Below are 17,151 nucleotides of genomic sequence, written 5' to 3' on the forward strand. Positions count from 1 at the left end.
AAAAGCTTCAGTGGAGCTTAATCATAAAGACACAACGATATTATAAAGATACAAGAAGAGGAGCTCGTGCCGATGTGATGCAGCTCGAGGAACAGATGGTTGGAGTGTGTGCACTGCTCCATTAATCTGCCAGAGAAGAGGCTTTAACGAGAAGGGATTATGCCCCCCCCCCCTTTTATATAGGCTACACACACACACACACACACACACACACACACACACACACACACACACACACACACACACACACACACACACACACACACACACACACACACACACACACACACACACACACACACACACACACACACACACACACACACACACACACACACACACACACACACACACACACACACACACACACACACACACACTTGTGCATGAGCTTGCAGCCTCCCTGTTTTTTCTTTTGGCTTTACATATAACCATTTCTTGTTTTGAAATCATATTTAAACCTTCAAAAAAACTTAAATAACCTGATAGACACCCTGGTGGAATCATATTGGATTAGATACAAAACAAGATTTATTTTCAAGCTATGTCAAAACGTTCTATCTTCAGCTGAAGGAGAGTCAGTAATGTCAGTTTATTAACATTAATGTAAACATATATATAGGCTATATGTAATGCATGTGGTTGTATTGACACCCTCCATCTAACTATAAAGACGCTTGATATATACTGTATAAATGACAATTCAGGGCCAAAGTAAATTTCATCTACAACTTTTGCTTTTCTCAAATTAATAGGATATAATGATGCGAATCAAAATGTTATCCATGACATTTTTTTCAACCTTTTTTTACTCTGGCAAATCAGAGCATTTTTAAAACCAATGATATCTATAATCACTGAGTTGGACATTCATGTTGGCTCTCTCCCTGTAAGGCTTCAGTTATATAATCCTCTCTAAATCTCTAAATTGGCATTAATCAGGGAATACAATAACTGCACCATCTCATGAAAGGTCTTAAATATAGTCTTTGGAGGAGGTTGAGCTTTACCTGTCAGGTTTTAAACCTAAAATGCTCCTTGATAACATCTCCACGTGAGACAACGATTTATCGTGCTTGGGCTCTCTCGCGCGCATGCAAGACCAAGTGCCTGACGCACAGAATCTGCGATACGCACAGACTCGCGTCACTTAAACGAACCACAACAGGAAGTAATGCTAATTGTATTTCAAAATAAAGTTGTAATACCGACATTTGAAATTGTAATAGGTGGTATTATTTGTAAAACACCTTGGCCCTTTCTCATTTCTCGAACTGCCCTCCTCGACTCCTATCCTCGATACTTAGTCCCGCCCACAGGAGATGCGAGCGGAGGAGCCGAGGAGGGGAACCGAGGAGAGAGGAGGGGAAGCAGCAGACGGTTAGAGAAATGAGAACTCCTCTCCTCTGTGCGGTCATTTTAAAAAGACGTCCATTAATGATGACAGAAGGCACAGCAGCCCTCTGTCTGATGGACAGATGTGTTCATGATGACTTATATATTTACTTTGATTCATTCACAGTGCGGTATAATGAGACAATAACAGGCTACAGATGCGGACACGCACACACACATATGTATATATTTATATAAATAATAAATGTATATTTTATTTTATTATAAATGGTTTTAGAAAAATATCGACTCTTTGTTTGTAGATATCTACTAAACTAAAGCAAATAAAGAGAGTAGGCCTGTTATACTGAGTGATATATATTATACACACTGCTCTGCTTTCTGCACGGACCTCACAGCTGTTCTCACTGTAAACATCGCGTCGCGATGAAAGCAGTTAATAAAATAATATCCAGGGGATGCATGCAGCAGAGCTGTCATTGGCTGGGATAAGTCTGGCCGTGCATCACGACTCTTTGAAACATCTCTGTTGCCGGAAATGCATCCACGAAGGAGCCGTGGAGGACCGTGGAGGACCCATCAGTGTATCCTCGGTTATAGCTCCTCCGGAGAGCCTCCTCGACGTTTGGTCCTCGGTCCTCGAAGTGCATTTAGAGAAATGAGATGTCCTTCAACATGGCGCGCTAAAATTCATTTCCGGGTCACTACCGGAGGACCGAGGAGTCGAGGAGGGGGATTTGATGAAATGAGAAAGGGCCCTTGAGAACCCATTCCTTTGTTTTCCTGCTTTTCTGATAAACTGATCTCTTTTATTTTGAAATCTCCATTTTAACCGGAAGCTCGCTTTCCCCTGGTGCTACTTGACAGTTTGTGTTTTCGTTGTCAAAACATGGATGTGAGTAAAAGAATCGACTCTTTTGTCTGCTTTTACATCATAAGATGTAGCATCACCCTCTGTGAACATTAAAGGAGAACTTTACCTTGCATTAAAAGCTGGAAATTTACATTTAGTGATTTGTTTTTCCCGAGTAAAAAAAGGTTAAGCCCATTTTAGCCCACCTACGGAGCTCCTTTTGTCTCCGTGTTGTTTTTATCAACATGGACATGTACGGATACAACGGGGTCTTCTTGGTGAGAAGATTCCTGGATAATGGCGTTTCTGAAGTCACAAACATGTCTGATATCAACAAGGCGAATCCCCACGGCTGCGATAACGGAGCTCTAACGGACAGATTCGGAGTCTTGATCCAGGGACTGCTGGCTATCGTTGCCTTTAGTACGCTGATGTGTGAGTAATGAGTATCAATACATATATCTTTAACAGCCTCAATTTCATAGTGTTGCTGTCTTTATTCAGGTAGAGGATTCATCCAAATAGTGTAAAAACTTGCTTTTAAAAGGCTTTATTTATCCACGTGGCGATTTGTTGACGTTTGAGCATCATTAACATTGTACCAAATTCCATTGTCAAATATGCTAATTTAATATGACGAATGCAAAAATATATGCCCAAATTAAACACTTCTTTATATCATTTGGTTAATAAAAGTTATTTGTTAAATAGGGTATAAATTATGTCCTGTAAAAATAACTATGATTACATTTGACAGTTTTTGTTCAATTCCATCGCCTCAAAACATCCACAAATTACTAGTGGTATCAGCGGTAGCGATGTGTGTGAATACTTTCTTCATGTGCATATTTGTAATATAAAAACGCACGGTTTGTGCCATAACTTTAAGCCGAATTTGAAGTTATGACAAAAGTTAAACGTACATAATCAGTTGTACTTAAAACACTGGTGTGTGTGTGTGCCTATGAGCAAAGAAGCAGCACACATTGCCATGTTTTAAGGTAAGTGTCGTCATGGTCTCTTTCTCTACTGTCCAAGGAATAAGTCATGATTGACAAATTGATTTAAAAACAAAATACTTAAATTTAAATATATTACAATTTTACAAGTACTTTAACAATGTTTTAGAGTTCATGCATTAACAACAAAACAAGATCCCTCTTTACAGCCGAAGTGTGGATCTCCTCTGAACAAAGGCTATTGACTGCCAAGTAACTTGTGATTCTGTGGCAGCTGACTTGGAGAATGTTGAGCATCTTACCCGTTTGCCATCACAGGCAGTACTTGCAAATTACTCTAAATATAAGCTTACTTAATTATATATGTTATACGTTTTTCTTTTGTCTGAATACAGAGCTTGTCAACATGCTTAATGTCAATTAACCTTTGCCAATGCTGTATGCCAACATGCTACATGGAAATGACATACATGTAAATGCCTGTGCACTCATTTGGTGAGTGTGTCGGCATATGATCTAATTATTGGAGTGTATATTTAAAAGGTCAATGTAGTCATGGATATTTAATTGGCTGGGTTCAGAGCAAAAATAATCCTAGTAGCAATGAAGTGTTGCATAATCAGGCCAGGCCTTTAGGGTGATTGAGATCAATGAGCTCTAACCTCCACTCAGTTACTTATTAGTGGCAAAATCAATACCCCTCCTCCGCTCTTTTTTTCTTTTCCTGTTCTCAGCACGATCACAAGTGTTGTTCCTGGTCAAAGCATATGCTTCGGTTAATATTTATACCAATTATAGTGTGCAGCAGAGCCCTTCAGCTCTGTTCACAGTGGGGGTATGCCAAGTCACAGCCCAGTCACAGCCCAGCCTGCATCCCTTTACTTATCTGTGTTTAGCATGCTCTTCCTCAAAGCTATTTTTTGTGAGTTTCCTCCCATTGACTTGTCGTTATTCCTGCACTCACATAATCCTGACAAAGGCTGAATATCTAGTAAAGCTGCCACAGTTTTACAAGTAATGATTGTATTCATTTTACTGTTTTTTTTAATCGTCTAGAACAAACGTAATTATTTTTTTTTTAAATGAGAAATTTCATTTCATTTCAAACCTTTATTTAACCAGATTGGTCCCATTGAGATCATATATCTCTTTTTCAAGGGAGACCTGCAGCATATAGGTTCCACATGAAACATAAAACAATAAAGGACATTATACATTATATTTACAGGATACATAGTTATAGACATTTACAAGTGCCCATTGTATCGGCAAGCATTTCATTTACCCTAGCTTTAAAAACATGCAGAGGAATGAGATTGCTCAGTTTCAATTCTTGCTGAAGATTGTTCCAAGCAAGTGGAGCTGCGCACATAAAAGCTGTCTTACCTGAGACAGTCCTTGCTCTTGGCACATCTAACAAGACCACATCATGTGACCTCAGGCAATAGCTGCTTGCAACTCTCTGTGTTATCAGCGAGCAGATATAATACGGGAGTTTACCCAACAAAGCTTTATAGATAAAAGTGTACCAGTGACTGAGCCTCCGTACAGAGAGAGATGGTAAACCTGCCTTGGTATACAGTGTACAGTGATGAGTAAGCGCTTTACAATTTGTGACAAATCTCAGAGCACTGTGATACGCAGCATCCAATTTGCTCAGGTAATTGGCAGGTGCATTCATATACAACACATCCCCATAGTCCAGCACAGGTAAAAAGGTCACAGTGACTAGCCTTTTCCTGGCCTCAAGCGAGAAACAGGACTTGTTTCTGAAAAAGAAACCTAGCCTAACCCTCAGTTTTTTTAGCAGGTTATTGACATGAAGTTTAAAAGAGAGACAATCATCAAGCCAGATACCAAGGTATTTGTAACAGGCAACAACTTCAAGTTTTGTTCCTTGCGTAGTTACAATATCTAAAACAGGCTCTGGAGTCTTTTTAGCTTTTGAAAAGAGCATTACCTTGGTTTTCTCAACATTTAAAAGAAGCTTTAGTTCAGAGAGCTGAGTCTGAATAGTGTTAAAAACAGCTTGTAATTTAACAACAGCCTCTTTAATGGAGGGACCTGCACAATACATTACAGTATCATCCGCATAAAAATGTAAAGTAGCTTCATCCACATTATCACCTACACTGTTAATATATATGGAGAATAAAAGTGGTCCTAAAACAGAACCTTGTGGTACACCATTAGAAATGTTTAACCACTCAGAAGACAGCCCATCAAAGTGAACACATTGGGACCTTTCAGAGAGGTAGTTCACAAACCACCCCACTGCATGGCTGGATATGCCTATACTGAGTAGCCTCTGCTTTAAAATGCGATGATCAACGGTGTCAAACGCTTTGGAAAGGTCAATAAACAGAGCTGCACAACTCTGCTTATTATCTAAAATAGTAGTAATGTCATTTACCACTTTCATTGTGGCAGTGATGGTGCTGTGTTTCTTTCTGAATCCTGACTGATGTTTAGACAGGATATCATTTATACATAAAAACTCCTTTACTTGTTCACTCACTAAGCGTTCGAGCACCTTAGCCAGAACTGACAATTTAGAGATTGGCCTATAGTTATTTAAAATAGTTGCCTCTCCTCCTTTCAGTAAAGGCAAGACATAAGCAGACTTCCATACTTTTGGAATTGTGTTCGTGCTGAGGGAGAGGTTAAAAAGAGAAGTAAGAGGTGGAGCAATAAAATCTGCAGCTATCTTTAAAAAGAAAGGTTCTACGTTGTCCGGGCCGGCCGGTTTCCTAGGATCTAACTTGGATAATGCTTCATGAACAATACCAACAGTTAAAGGAGTAAAACTGAAAGGGTTTTCCAGACCACATTGTTCAGAGTCAAGGATTGGAGCGTTCACAGGAGCCACACAGCCAAACAGAGAGCCACAAGACACAAAATGCTTATTAAAACAATTTAGCATAGTAGCCCTGTCTGATATAGTGCCAGATGCTGTGGTAAGGCACGGAGGTAGCTCATTTGGGATATCACCAGTGGAAATCGATTTTATGGCTTTCTAAAATTTCCTAGGATTATTCAGGTTTTCTGTGGTAACCGACAAATAGTACTTTGATTTAGCACTTTTTATTTGGGATGTGAAGCTATTTCTTAGCTGCCTAAAACGTAGCCATTCTACCTCTGAGCCTGATTTCCTAGCCTTAGCCCAAGCATTATTTCTCTCATGAAGGAGACTGGACAGCTCAGCAGAAAACCAGGGATTGTTTCGTCCCTTCACTCTAAATTTACGCAGAGGTGCATGTCTATCTATAATTTTCATAAAACCGAGATAAAAATAAGACCATGCAGTTTCTACATCAGCACACAAATTGATTCTACCCCAATCAAAATCAAACAGATCATGTAAAAAACCCTGCTCCACAAAGTGTTTTTTGTCTCTCTTTGTGATGACACGTGGTTTAACCTTTTGGACCTTAGTGTCCCTAATTGTGGCTACAACACAGTGGTCACTCACATCATTAGCAAATACTCCCACAGATGAGTATTTATGTGGAACATTTGTTAAAATTAGATCAATTAAGGAGGATTTATTTGGGGACTTAATATTTGTAAATGCCAATTAGAAATGCCTGTCATATTTTTATAAATCCTAAGGGGACATCTTCACATTACTTGTATTATTGGACCAACGATCTAAAACCCAAGGACATTCAGTTATCAATTATTTAAAGCAGAGAAAAGCAGCAAATATTTACCATTGGAGCTTGAATCAGATAATGTTGTGCTTAATTAATGACTTAAATTATTCACTGATTTGACATTTGCTGATGAATAATGATGTTATTGTCTCAGCTTTAAAGGAATCCCGCTGATGGAAAAAGTATAGAAAAGTATGACTATATTTAAACTGCGCACTGAAAAAGCTCTGCTGGTTAACGCGTCTGCAGGAAGCCTTGCCCCCCCCCCCCCCCCGTTTCACATGCCGAGTCACATTCTCCGACCTTGTTAGATGGCGAGATAGAGGAACAGTCAGCGTCTGTTTCCCCTGAGCCCGGTGGCCTGGAAACACGTTTTGTGGTAGCTTTAAATAACGATATGTGAATGTCTGTGTTTCATCTGTCCTCACTCCCACTCTGCTGTTTGTTTGACCACCATGTGATGGTTTTACAGTGTAAACGCAAGTCTAGTGGGAACTAAATGGATTATTTGATTGATTTCTCTTTTTTTTATTCGCAGTGAAAAGGTTCCGAGAGCCTTCAGGGATCAGACGACCTTGGAGAATCTGGTCAGAAATACTTATTTTCTTTTCTTCCACTTTCCTGTCCTACGTTCTTACATTAGACACACTTGCATAGATGAGAAAAGTATTTTAAAGTAAAGAAAATGTTGGTTGAACCCTCATTTCTGTAAGAAATTCATCAAGTGACAATAATATATCTTATATTGGCCATTTGTGAATATCGTCAGGTTTTTATTGCGTTTCTTTCCTTATCATCCTTTTTTCAGAAGATTTTTAAAATAATCGGCAATCAAAAATAGATGTTAATGCAAACATAACACTGAAAATGATCATACTGTCTGCATTCCCTTTTCTAAAACCTAGTATTTTCAAGTGAAAAAACAACCCAACAAACCATATTTAATGAAATAATTCTTTTTTTGAACCCCTTTTCTAGGTTTTATGACACATCAAAGCAGGCCATCGGTGCTCTTTTCATCCACTTTGCTAACGTCTTCCTGTCCACGCTCACTGAAGAGGACCCATGCTCCCTGTGAGTTATATTATCTGCTCAAACAAGTCATGGTACCATCAGGTCCAACTGTTACACGGGTCTCACTGAGAACGTGATTTCTGATTTTTCTTCCTCAAGGTATCTGATGAACTTCCTGCTGGACGCCACGCTGGGGATGCTCTTCCTCTGGCTGGCCGTGAAGTTGGTGTCCAAACTGGTGGAGGTCAAGCAGTGGACGCTGCTCATGTTTGGAGAATATGGTGAGTTAAATTCAATGCTTTACTTTCGGTTTTCTATTATTTAAAGGGGACCTATCATGCAAAATGCACTTTTTGATGTCTTTTATACATAAATATGTGTCCCCGGTGTGTCAGGGAATTCACTCAGCGTCGGAAAATAAAACCCTCTCTCTTTTCCTCCGTACCCAAATCTACAATGGAGCTGATCCAGATTTGCGGCCGTTATGACGTAATATCGGCGGCAGACCCAGAGCACTATCAGAAACTTTGCTATCAAAAACAATGCCCGACGTAATATGGTCGGTGTTGACATTAGCATCGCTAACACTCAGAGCTAACCTGTACTGGAGAGCATGTGTGTGAAGAAGCAGGAAATAAAAAGGAACTCACCTTGTGGTATAACCAGCAAGAGAGAAAGCCTTTGAGCTCCATACTGTTTCAGAAATAATCCTTGATAATCCATAATATGGCGTTTCATCACCGCAGTATTTAGTTTAGACAATATCTGCCAGGTACCGTATGAGCCGGCATAAGCTCCGCCCCCTCTTATTTTTTTCAGTTAAAAAAAAAAAGCTTTATTTTGTTTTGCCTTTATTTATACAGGTGCAAATCTCATTGAGACACAGGGTCTCATTCCCAAGAGAGACCTGTTTATACCCAGAATCAGCACTTTTGTAACAGGAAGAGAAATGGAGGGATATGAGGCATGGCTAGAATGGGTGATCTGTTTGGTTTTTTGACCAAAACAATTCATAGACATGTTTTTTATATTTCTGTATATATCTGAGACCTATGCTACTGCCTAAAAATAGCATGATAGGTGACCTTTAAAGTCCATAATGCAAGAGGAGTCACAGTTTCTGCCACTGGAGGGTACTGGAGACCCACAGCGGGCAGTAAGGGAGGACAGCCAGTCTCCAGCTGCTGCCTCTGGACCGGAAAACATCCCCAGTGTCTTCAGAGGGGGATTAACTCCACGCCAATTATTACACTAGCTCACTCTACTGTTGTTTTTGACTTTGCATTCCTTCCTTCTGAGACGGAAAACTTCACAAAAACAACTTGCGAGGTTGATTAGGTCTGTGATTAAGACGCTTCTCTTATTACCAGGGTCCAGTATATATTTGAGCACTGGTTTTTTCTTTCTTTTCTCCCTTGTTCTCTCTGTCCTTGTGTCTTTCTCCTCCCTCCTTCCTGTCTTAATGACAGACTTGTCTTCTTTTGTGTCTGCTGTGCTGAGACACCTGTGTTACCTTTGGAAAGCTTCCGGTTTTTATCCTACTCAAGATGCAAAACAGTTAGTATTATTTTACAAGCAGGAGTTTAGATAGTTGCATAACTGAAGCTCCTGCGCCGGAGTGAATACATCATTGTTACTTCTCTAAAATTATATTAAATAGAGCATCAAAATGCATTATTTATCTTGAGAATAGTCGTTTGAAGCAGTAGCGTAGGCAGAAATGTATTTTAGGGTGGGCCTGTAAAAAATAGGGTGGGCCAGATTTTTCTTCTGCGCATCAGAAGCTAACAACAATCCCAGCCGGTACCGGTGGCAGATTACTTTTAGAATACTTTTGGAATACTTTATTTTTCCATAACAGATGGGTATGTTTTGGTGAACAGGAGACACGTATTTTACTGTTTTAATGGCTTATCAAGAGCACAAACACAACATCTTGGTGTCATTCTGGACAGCTCTCTCACCTGCAACCCACATAAAAAACATCACCCATACTGCATTCTTTGTACTGTCTTAAAACCTTTCCGTAGAATATGTTATGAATTGTAAGGTGTCCTTGGTGCTTTGAAAGGCGCCCCTAAATAGAATGAATCATCATTATTATTTATTATTATTATCTGAAACGATGTAATAACTTTTAAAACTTTTCCCAGTCACTTGCCCCATGCATTCAGCAGCAGCAGGCCATTCACTTTGATTTTATCCCGTTATAAATGTCATAATTTTGACAATAAAGAAACGCTACCTAAACGTTATCTTGCACATTTTATCTAACCATCTCCGTTTCTAACTTTCAATATATTTTAAAAGAGATCTCTCTCTCTCATCTGCGTGCGGGGGCGGGGCCTCACAGACATGCTGCAGCGCCGTGCTGTGTGCACACAGTTCTGCCGGTAATGAATATTACATTTTGTGAGGAAACTTTTCCACCAATAATTCCAATAAGTATTCCAAAATGTATTCAGGTTTACGAAAGTAACTGTAATCAGATTACTCGCTTTTCAAATGTAACGCCAGCTGAAGACACTTGATTTTTGTATTCTGATTACGTAACGCCGTTACATGTATTCCGTTACAACCCAACCCTGTGTATATCTCTCCGGACTGTCCACCAGCTGATGAAAAACACCCACCTCTCCGCCTCTTCCAAGGGACGAGGGAACCGTGCGGCAGAGTTTCCGTTAACATTTTCTTTTTCTTCTGACAGCCCAGCAGCAGGAAAAGTGGGGAGAGGGAAGCGGGGCTATTTCATCGTTATCAGAAAATGATCGTATGCTAGATGAGGGCAGTGGGGGCTCTTCTTGGAGTCTGGCTTTTTAAAAAAAAAACAAGTTCATTAGTGAACTTTGAGCCATCATTTATTTTGCAGGCAGCTCTCTGCCTCTCTCACGTTATTATGGCGCGCGCCGGAACCAACAATCAGTTTTAAAGCACATACAACATTAATTAAACTCGATATTTGTTCACTTGAATTTCACTTTTAATTATTGGATATTCTCAATGGGTGAATACATTTTTGACACCGAAGCTTTCTCAGGGTGGGCCAATGAGTAAACTGGGTGGGCCTGGGCCCACCCTGGCCCTATGGTGGCTACGCCACTGGTTTGAAGTGAAGCGTTTCAGTGGAATTATGTTAATGTTACAGATTATTTTGCAGTCGGCTTTAAGTAGAAAATAAATAAAATCAGCCTTGATTTTTATACTGAATGTGTCATGCAAAAATGTAATCAAAGTACTATGAGTTGAGATATTAATAAAATAATATGAAAATATAAAATAACAATTTGTCCAAATAAAATAATATTATATATAGGAATAATATTCCTTTTTAATGAAAATAAATACAATTTAATGTAATAATTCTGGTTGGCCACGGTCAATAATATGATAATATTATATAATAAATATTTGTAGTTTAAGTATTGTAGTTTATTCAATAAAGTTAATCAAATTCAAGTAAAATAAATAATATAAATATAAATAAGGAATACAAACGTACAATTGGAATGTATAATTTCACTAAATAAAGTGGTAGTGATGTTGGCAGAATTCCCTTGAAATATGATAATAAGTGTGTCTATAGCAATAGCTCACGACAGACCGTGGTATATGCTCATTATATCACAGCTAAGGGGCGTGGTTCGGCCCGACGTGAAGCGAAGGTCGAAGTTAATCTTAAATGTTTCCATTTTATGCTTTGTAAGTTTGTTTCGTAACGGAAGAAATGTATATTTATCAAACGGACAAGCCAAATCAAGCAATATGATTGGTTGATAGCGTTTTTGCGGATTACAGATTTGAAAAATCGTTGCTTGCTTTAAAAGTAGCACAAGTCATTATGTCAAACCTTGGAAAGTGTCTAGATATCCCTGCCCTAATGCCAAAGGAACTGCACACTGAATATGTTTTGCCGTTTGATGTCATGTCTGGACCGCTGCGTAAAAAGGAGGTTTGCTTTTCAGCCCAACTGTATACAGTATTTCTCAGACGCGGAGGGATACTGACTTGTTGTGAAAAGTAACTACAATTCTACCCGTGGTATACGCTCAGTATATCACGGCTAAGAACCAATCAGATTGCTTGATTTCACTTGTCCGTTTTATAAATATATATATATGAGGTTTATCTGATGTTTCCCCCCCCCCCCTCTCCTGCAGGGGACCCCCCCCAGGCGGCAGCGTGGCTCGGTCAGTGCGGCATCTACCTGCTCATCATGGTGCTGGAGAAAGGGGTGATCAGCCTCGTGCTGCTCGTCCCCGGATGGTCCAAAGTAAGAGCAACTCATGCTGCTTTCAGGTGCTATGGGAAATACGCCAACCAGTGACATTACATACTGGTGGCAGGGGGGGAAATCCCATAGACTTTCTGACAAAAACAAAGGACGAAATGGGAGAATATGCGTAGAATTCCACTTGAGTTCAATTGAATAACGGGGTCTCTTTTCTTTATTGTAACTTTAAAAAAACCAGTGGAGGACATTTTAAATTCTAATGCAATCATAGAGGCTATATGTTAATGTATTTGTGAGATGGTTTGTGACACTGGGGTTCATATTTGTCTATTCAAACTAATCTTTGTCACAGCAACAGATTACCTTGTAAGGAATAAAAGGCGTGTTATTCATCATGGCCCCATGACTTGAAGGGAAGTAGATTGAACAATATAAGGTTTGTTATGTTTTATAACCACTGTTAGATTATAGTATCCAAAGGCTCTTTATTGAAACCAAAAGTTAGTTAATCGTCACAAGAGCTTCTCCTCCCTCAGCACCTTTGAATCACCTGATGTCAGTGTTAATCTCTCCTCTCTTCTCCTCCAGCTGCAGGAGGTGTTGCTAGGCTACATTGCTAGCCCTCAGCTGGAGCTGGTGCTAGTCATGCTCATTGTGCCATTCATAGTTAACGTGAGTATTCAATTTCATTATCTAGTTGCCACATTGCCTTGTATTATATGTCAATATTTGTAATAACTACATCACGTTAAATTACACCCCCCCCCCCCCTTCAGTCCATCATGTTCTGGGTGGTGGACAGCCTGATGATGAGGAAGTACAAAACGATGAAGAGCCTGGATGACTCCTGTGACGTGAAGAAGGGTGACATGCTGCCCTGGGCCAACAGCGAGGAGTCACGGGTATGAATAAAACACACAAATACACACCCTCACGCACACACACGTGTTCACTTTCGAGGTTACATTCCCTTGTAAGAATGAAAACATGTATACTGTTCACCCATTAAAAAAAGACATTCACTTGAGGAAGCTAATACGCTAATCCATTCCCGGGTTTTAGGACTCATTCCTGCACCACTCTACTTAAGTAAATCAAAGGAATATCTTTGCCTTTTTTATTTGTTTGTATAGATTACAGCGAATACAAACAAAGAGATAGAGAATGATGAAATTCTACAAAAGTACCTGGAAATCCGCTGTAATCTAACTAGAATATTACTGTTGCATCGCACCTGTTCAGACTTTTCAATCTGCTCCTGTTTTGGTTTGAGTGCTGGTTTAGCTGTGAAACAGTGACAGGCCTGGTGTTGTGTTCAGGGACTCACTTCAGCAGCCCCCTCCTCCTCCACACAGAAGCCATTTATCTCGCTCCTCAGATGTAACTGACAGACGTCAGGACAAATTACAGTTTGGGAGCATGACCCTCGTGTTAAGAGGGCGAGTGTTTACCCCCCCCACCCCTTCTCTTTCCTTCTCCCTTATCCTCTGCCAGTCAGCTATAAATCCAGCCTTCATCCCGGGAATAAAAGTGACCTTTAGGACTTGTTTCCATGCGCTGATGCTATGGAAAGCGGGGTGAAGTAGAAGAGGAGGACACATAGAGGGGCTTTCTCTCAGAAGAGGTCTCAGTGGGGATGGTGGGCGAAGATAAAGTCACAATGCTGTTGTTGTTGTTGCTGGGTGTGCAGCTTGTTGCAAGGAAGAAAGTCAATCTCTACACACGCTTATCCCCCCTGCGTTGATTCATTTAAAATTCAAGACATATTAGCAATCATAAAGTCACTTAAATACAGTCCATAAGTGTTGCATTAGGGCTTCAACTAATGATTATTTTATTGTTGATTAATGTGCCAAACCTTTTCTAAATAAAACAATTAATTGTATAAATTATATTAAAAAAAATATATATATATAAAAGAAAAGAATTTAAAAATAAGAAAACTGCATAAAATGTGTTTTTTATAACATTGAGAAAGACATTGAGAAAAAAAAAAAAATGTACCAATTGTGAAGATCTGAATTATTGCATCCCTAGTGCTAGTATGCTGTGTATGAGACATTTTTGCACGTTTTCTCTTTATCCGATTATCTGAATTGGTACTGCTCTGCAACTCAGTCTTTATATGATCTTTCCCACATGTCAAACCCAAACATAAAACGACATATGGAGGTTTATGATGCCGTAAACGTTATATAGTTGTGGAATTTCTATCCTTTGGGATTTGAATCCCTGCTGCTGCAGCAGAGCTTCTTCTAGGCTGCAAATACATCCAATATATTTTCCTCTGTTTAACTGATACAAAGATGTACAAAGGTATTGATGAAACCTTTGTTGTATTGTATCCAATGCCTGTCTGTGGTCTAGTCCACATTTTGTGAAATGTTGATGCTTATTTCAATAGATACATGTCAAAAAGCAGATACCACCATCCTCTCTGTGGAACATTTTAACTTTTTTATAAGTTATAGGCAGGGTCTAAACTCCCAGCATTACTGACAGTATTTAACTTACAAGACCCTTTCATTCACTCAGTACCTTTTTGATGTACCTGTTCTCTGTACCTGAGTATCTTTAATCCTAGTTACTTTATACCTCTACTCCACTACCTTTTAGATGCTGATATTGTACTTTTTACTTCACTGCACTTTACAGATTCAGATTATTGGCTCGTACGCAATACAAATCAACGAATCAATCCACTCTGACTCCAGCAGCAGTTTACAAAGTAATGGAAGTAAGAGATCTGAACACATCTTCTTTCCTCCCTCAGGTGCTGCTGAGCGTGGAGACGGACACAGACGAGGCTTTGGAGGGGGAGGAAGACGATAGCGGACCACTTCCTCACGTGCAGTATTCTGGAGGACCGCTGAGGCCCAGCTGGGTGGTGGTGTAACCCCAGGTGACGCTATCCACACACTCTTAAGAGCCTAAATATGAGCAAACCCAAAACAAACCTGGCTTCCTTAACTCTTCAAAGCTCTAAATATCAGCTTCCATGTAAGAGAAGGCACAATTAAAGGTCGTATAACCTGTGAATGGGAAGCCTCAGCTGCCTTCCTCTGCTCTGAGCTTTACTCAGTGTATGCATGTACATCTTATAGCATTTTTTGGAAGCTCTTCATCCTCTCACCTTGCTGCAAGAGAACATCTGAGTAACCACAACTGAGCATGTGGAGAGAGATTATCAAGGAGGGTAGCGCTGCGGGGATGAATGTGCGGGGGGTAATGACAAAGACTGAAATAAATCTATCTCCACTCTGGGGACTTTTGGGATTGATGTTGCCCTAAAGAGAATAATTTATCGTGTATCATATTCCAAAGAGGAGCAGGTGAGCAAAGTATTCATATATAACATTTCAATCTGTCAAATATAATCACTTTAATCTACCTTTTAATTAAGGTGTGATTATAGTCATTCCGGCGCACTCTCCCTCTGGCTGTTTACTTTTAGTTTAAAAAAAGAGGTTAATAGTTTTAACGATAAAACCTATGAAGCCTATGTGGATTTGTGTTTGGGTGCTGCAATCATGAAGGACCAAACATGTTGAAAGCAGTGGTTTTATGGAAAAACGTAGCCTTATCCAACAGGTTGCTTTTAAACATTTTGTATATATGTCGAAGGAAATGTAATCATCTTTAAAAGGTTGAAAGGAACAGGTCAAACTATGTGCTGCATTTATGTTCATATCTGGGAAGAAACCCCCTCTTTATTTTGAATAATGTAGGGACATTTTGCCAAAAAGCTAGAAATGTTTTAAAGAAAAGAAAATCCCAATTGGACAAGGGAACATTGGGATTATAAAGTCATAACTGCACGAGACAAATAAAGAAATCATTCTGGATCTTTCTAGAATAATGTAATATTTCAGCGTCAGTTCCCTGAATGTGTGTTTGAGTCTCCTTAAGAGATGATGATTATTACTCTATAATACATTAGCATGTCTGTAATCAAAATACAAAGCTACAGCTGATTAGCTTAGTTTAACATACAAACTGGAATCAGGTGGAAACAGCTAGCCTGGCTCTGTCCAAAGATAACTAAATGCATATTCAGCTCACAAACTAGCACTACATCTTGTTTTTTGTATCTGTACACCTGGTGATTTCACAAAGAGGTACATCGGGGACTATATCTTGGCTTTCTGAACTTGCTACGTTTGTAAAGAAGCAGGCTAGCGGTTTTCCACGGTTTACAATCTTTATGCTAAGCTAACAAACTTCTGACTGTCACCACATTTCTAACTATCAGATATGCCATATAGATGGTAACAGTCTTTGGCAAGCATGCAAATAAGCATATTTCTTTTAAGACATCCTTTTTTTTAAATGTATGTTTTGTTAGATTTTATTTTTTAAATCACACCTATAACATTTCCAACTCATTTCAAAGTATTCAGACTTTATTCTTAAAATCTCAGATTTCTTCTGCATTAAGAATTGCCCTAATACTTGTAATGCTCTCAGTGGGATCATACTGTAGTTGTGTATTAAACTCTTGCAAATTATTTCACATTTATTGCATTTATTCTGTTTTATATTTTGTATGTATTCTACAGTAAATTGTGGTTCGACATGTGGTAACAACATTGGAAGTTTTTTTGTGAATATCGGAAATGGTAGTATTTTAAAAGGTGGACAAATAATTCTTCTGAACACATTTACGTATTAAAAGCCAAAAGGTATGACATACTTTGGCTGAATGTTTTATTTTGTATTCCATTGTACCTTGTGTATGTTTTGTAATAAACCAAATGATGAACATGTGTATGAAAAGGCACGCCCTGTCAATAACAGAAAGTGCTGAATGAATCTCTTTAATCTGCTCTGTGAATAAAGATGATTGACACATGAGCTGGTGTTTGGTGTTGAATTCCTGTGGGTGCAACAGGGGAGGGGGGGGGCAGCGTGATGACAGACATCCTGAGCATGTACCTTGCCACAGCACACCTGTGTGGGCGGGGCCATCGGCCCTGTGACCTGCAGCTGATGACAGGGAGCTCCATGGAGCTGTGTGTGTTTGTGTGTTTGTGTGTTTATGTGTTGTGTGTTAGCCATGCATCTAGTCATTGGCGCTGGGAC

The 17,151-nt window shown here is 39.4% G+C and overlaps 1 protein-coding gene across 1 annotated transcript; it reads left to right on the forward strand.

The window, feature by feature from the left end:
- The first annotated feature begins 2,206 nt into the window (after window positions 1-2,206).
- On the forward strand, window positions 2,207-16,923 carry tmem110l (transmembrane protein 110, like). Its single transcript, XM_034075098.2, has 8 exons — window positions 2,207-2,644; window positions 7,363-7,411; window positions 7,803-7,898; window positions 7,998-8,119; window positions 11,996-12,108; window positions 12,658-12,741; window positions 12,846-12,971; window positions 14,843-16,923. The coding sequence occupies exons 1-8, from the start codon at window positions 2,455-2,457 to the stop codon at window positions 14,963-14,965; spliced, it is 903 nt and encodes a 300-aa protein (XP_033930989.1). The 5' UTR covers window positions 2,207-2,454; the 3' UTR covers window positions 14,966-16,923.
- Window positions 16,924-17,151: the final 228 nt, after the last annotated feature.

The sequence above is a fragment of the Pseudochaenichthys georgianus genome, chromosome 23 (assembly GCF_902827115.2).
Source record: "Pseudochaenichthys georgianus chromosome 23, fPseGeo1.2, whole genome shotgun sequence".
NCBI lineage: Eukaryota > Metazoa > Chordata > Actinopteri > Perciformes > Channichthyidae > Pseudochaenichthys > Pseudochaenichthys georgianus.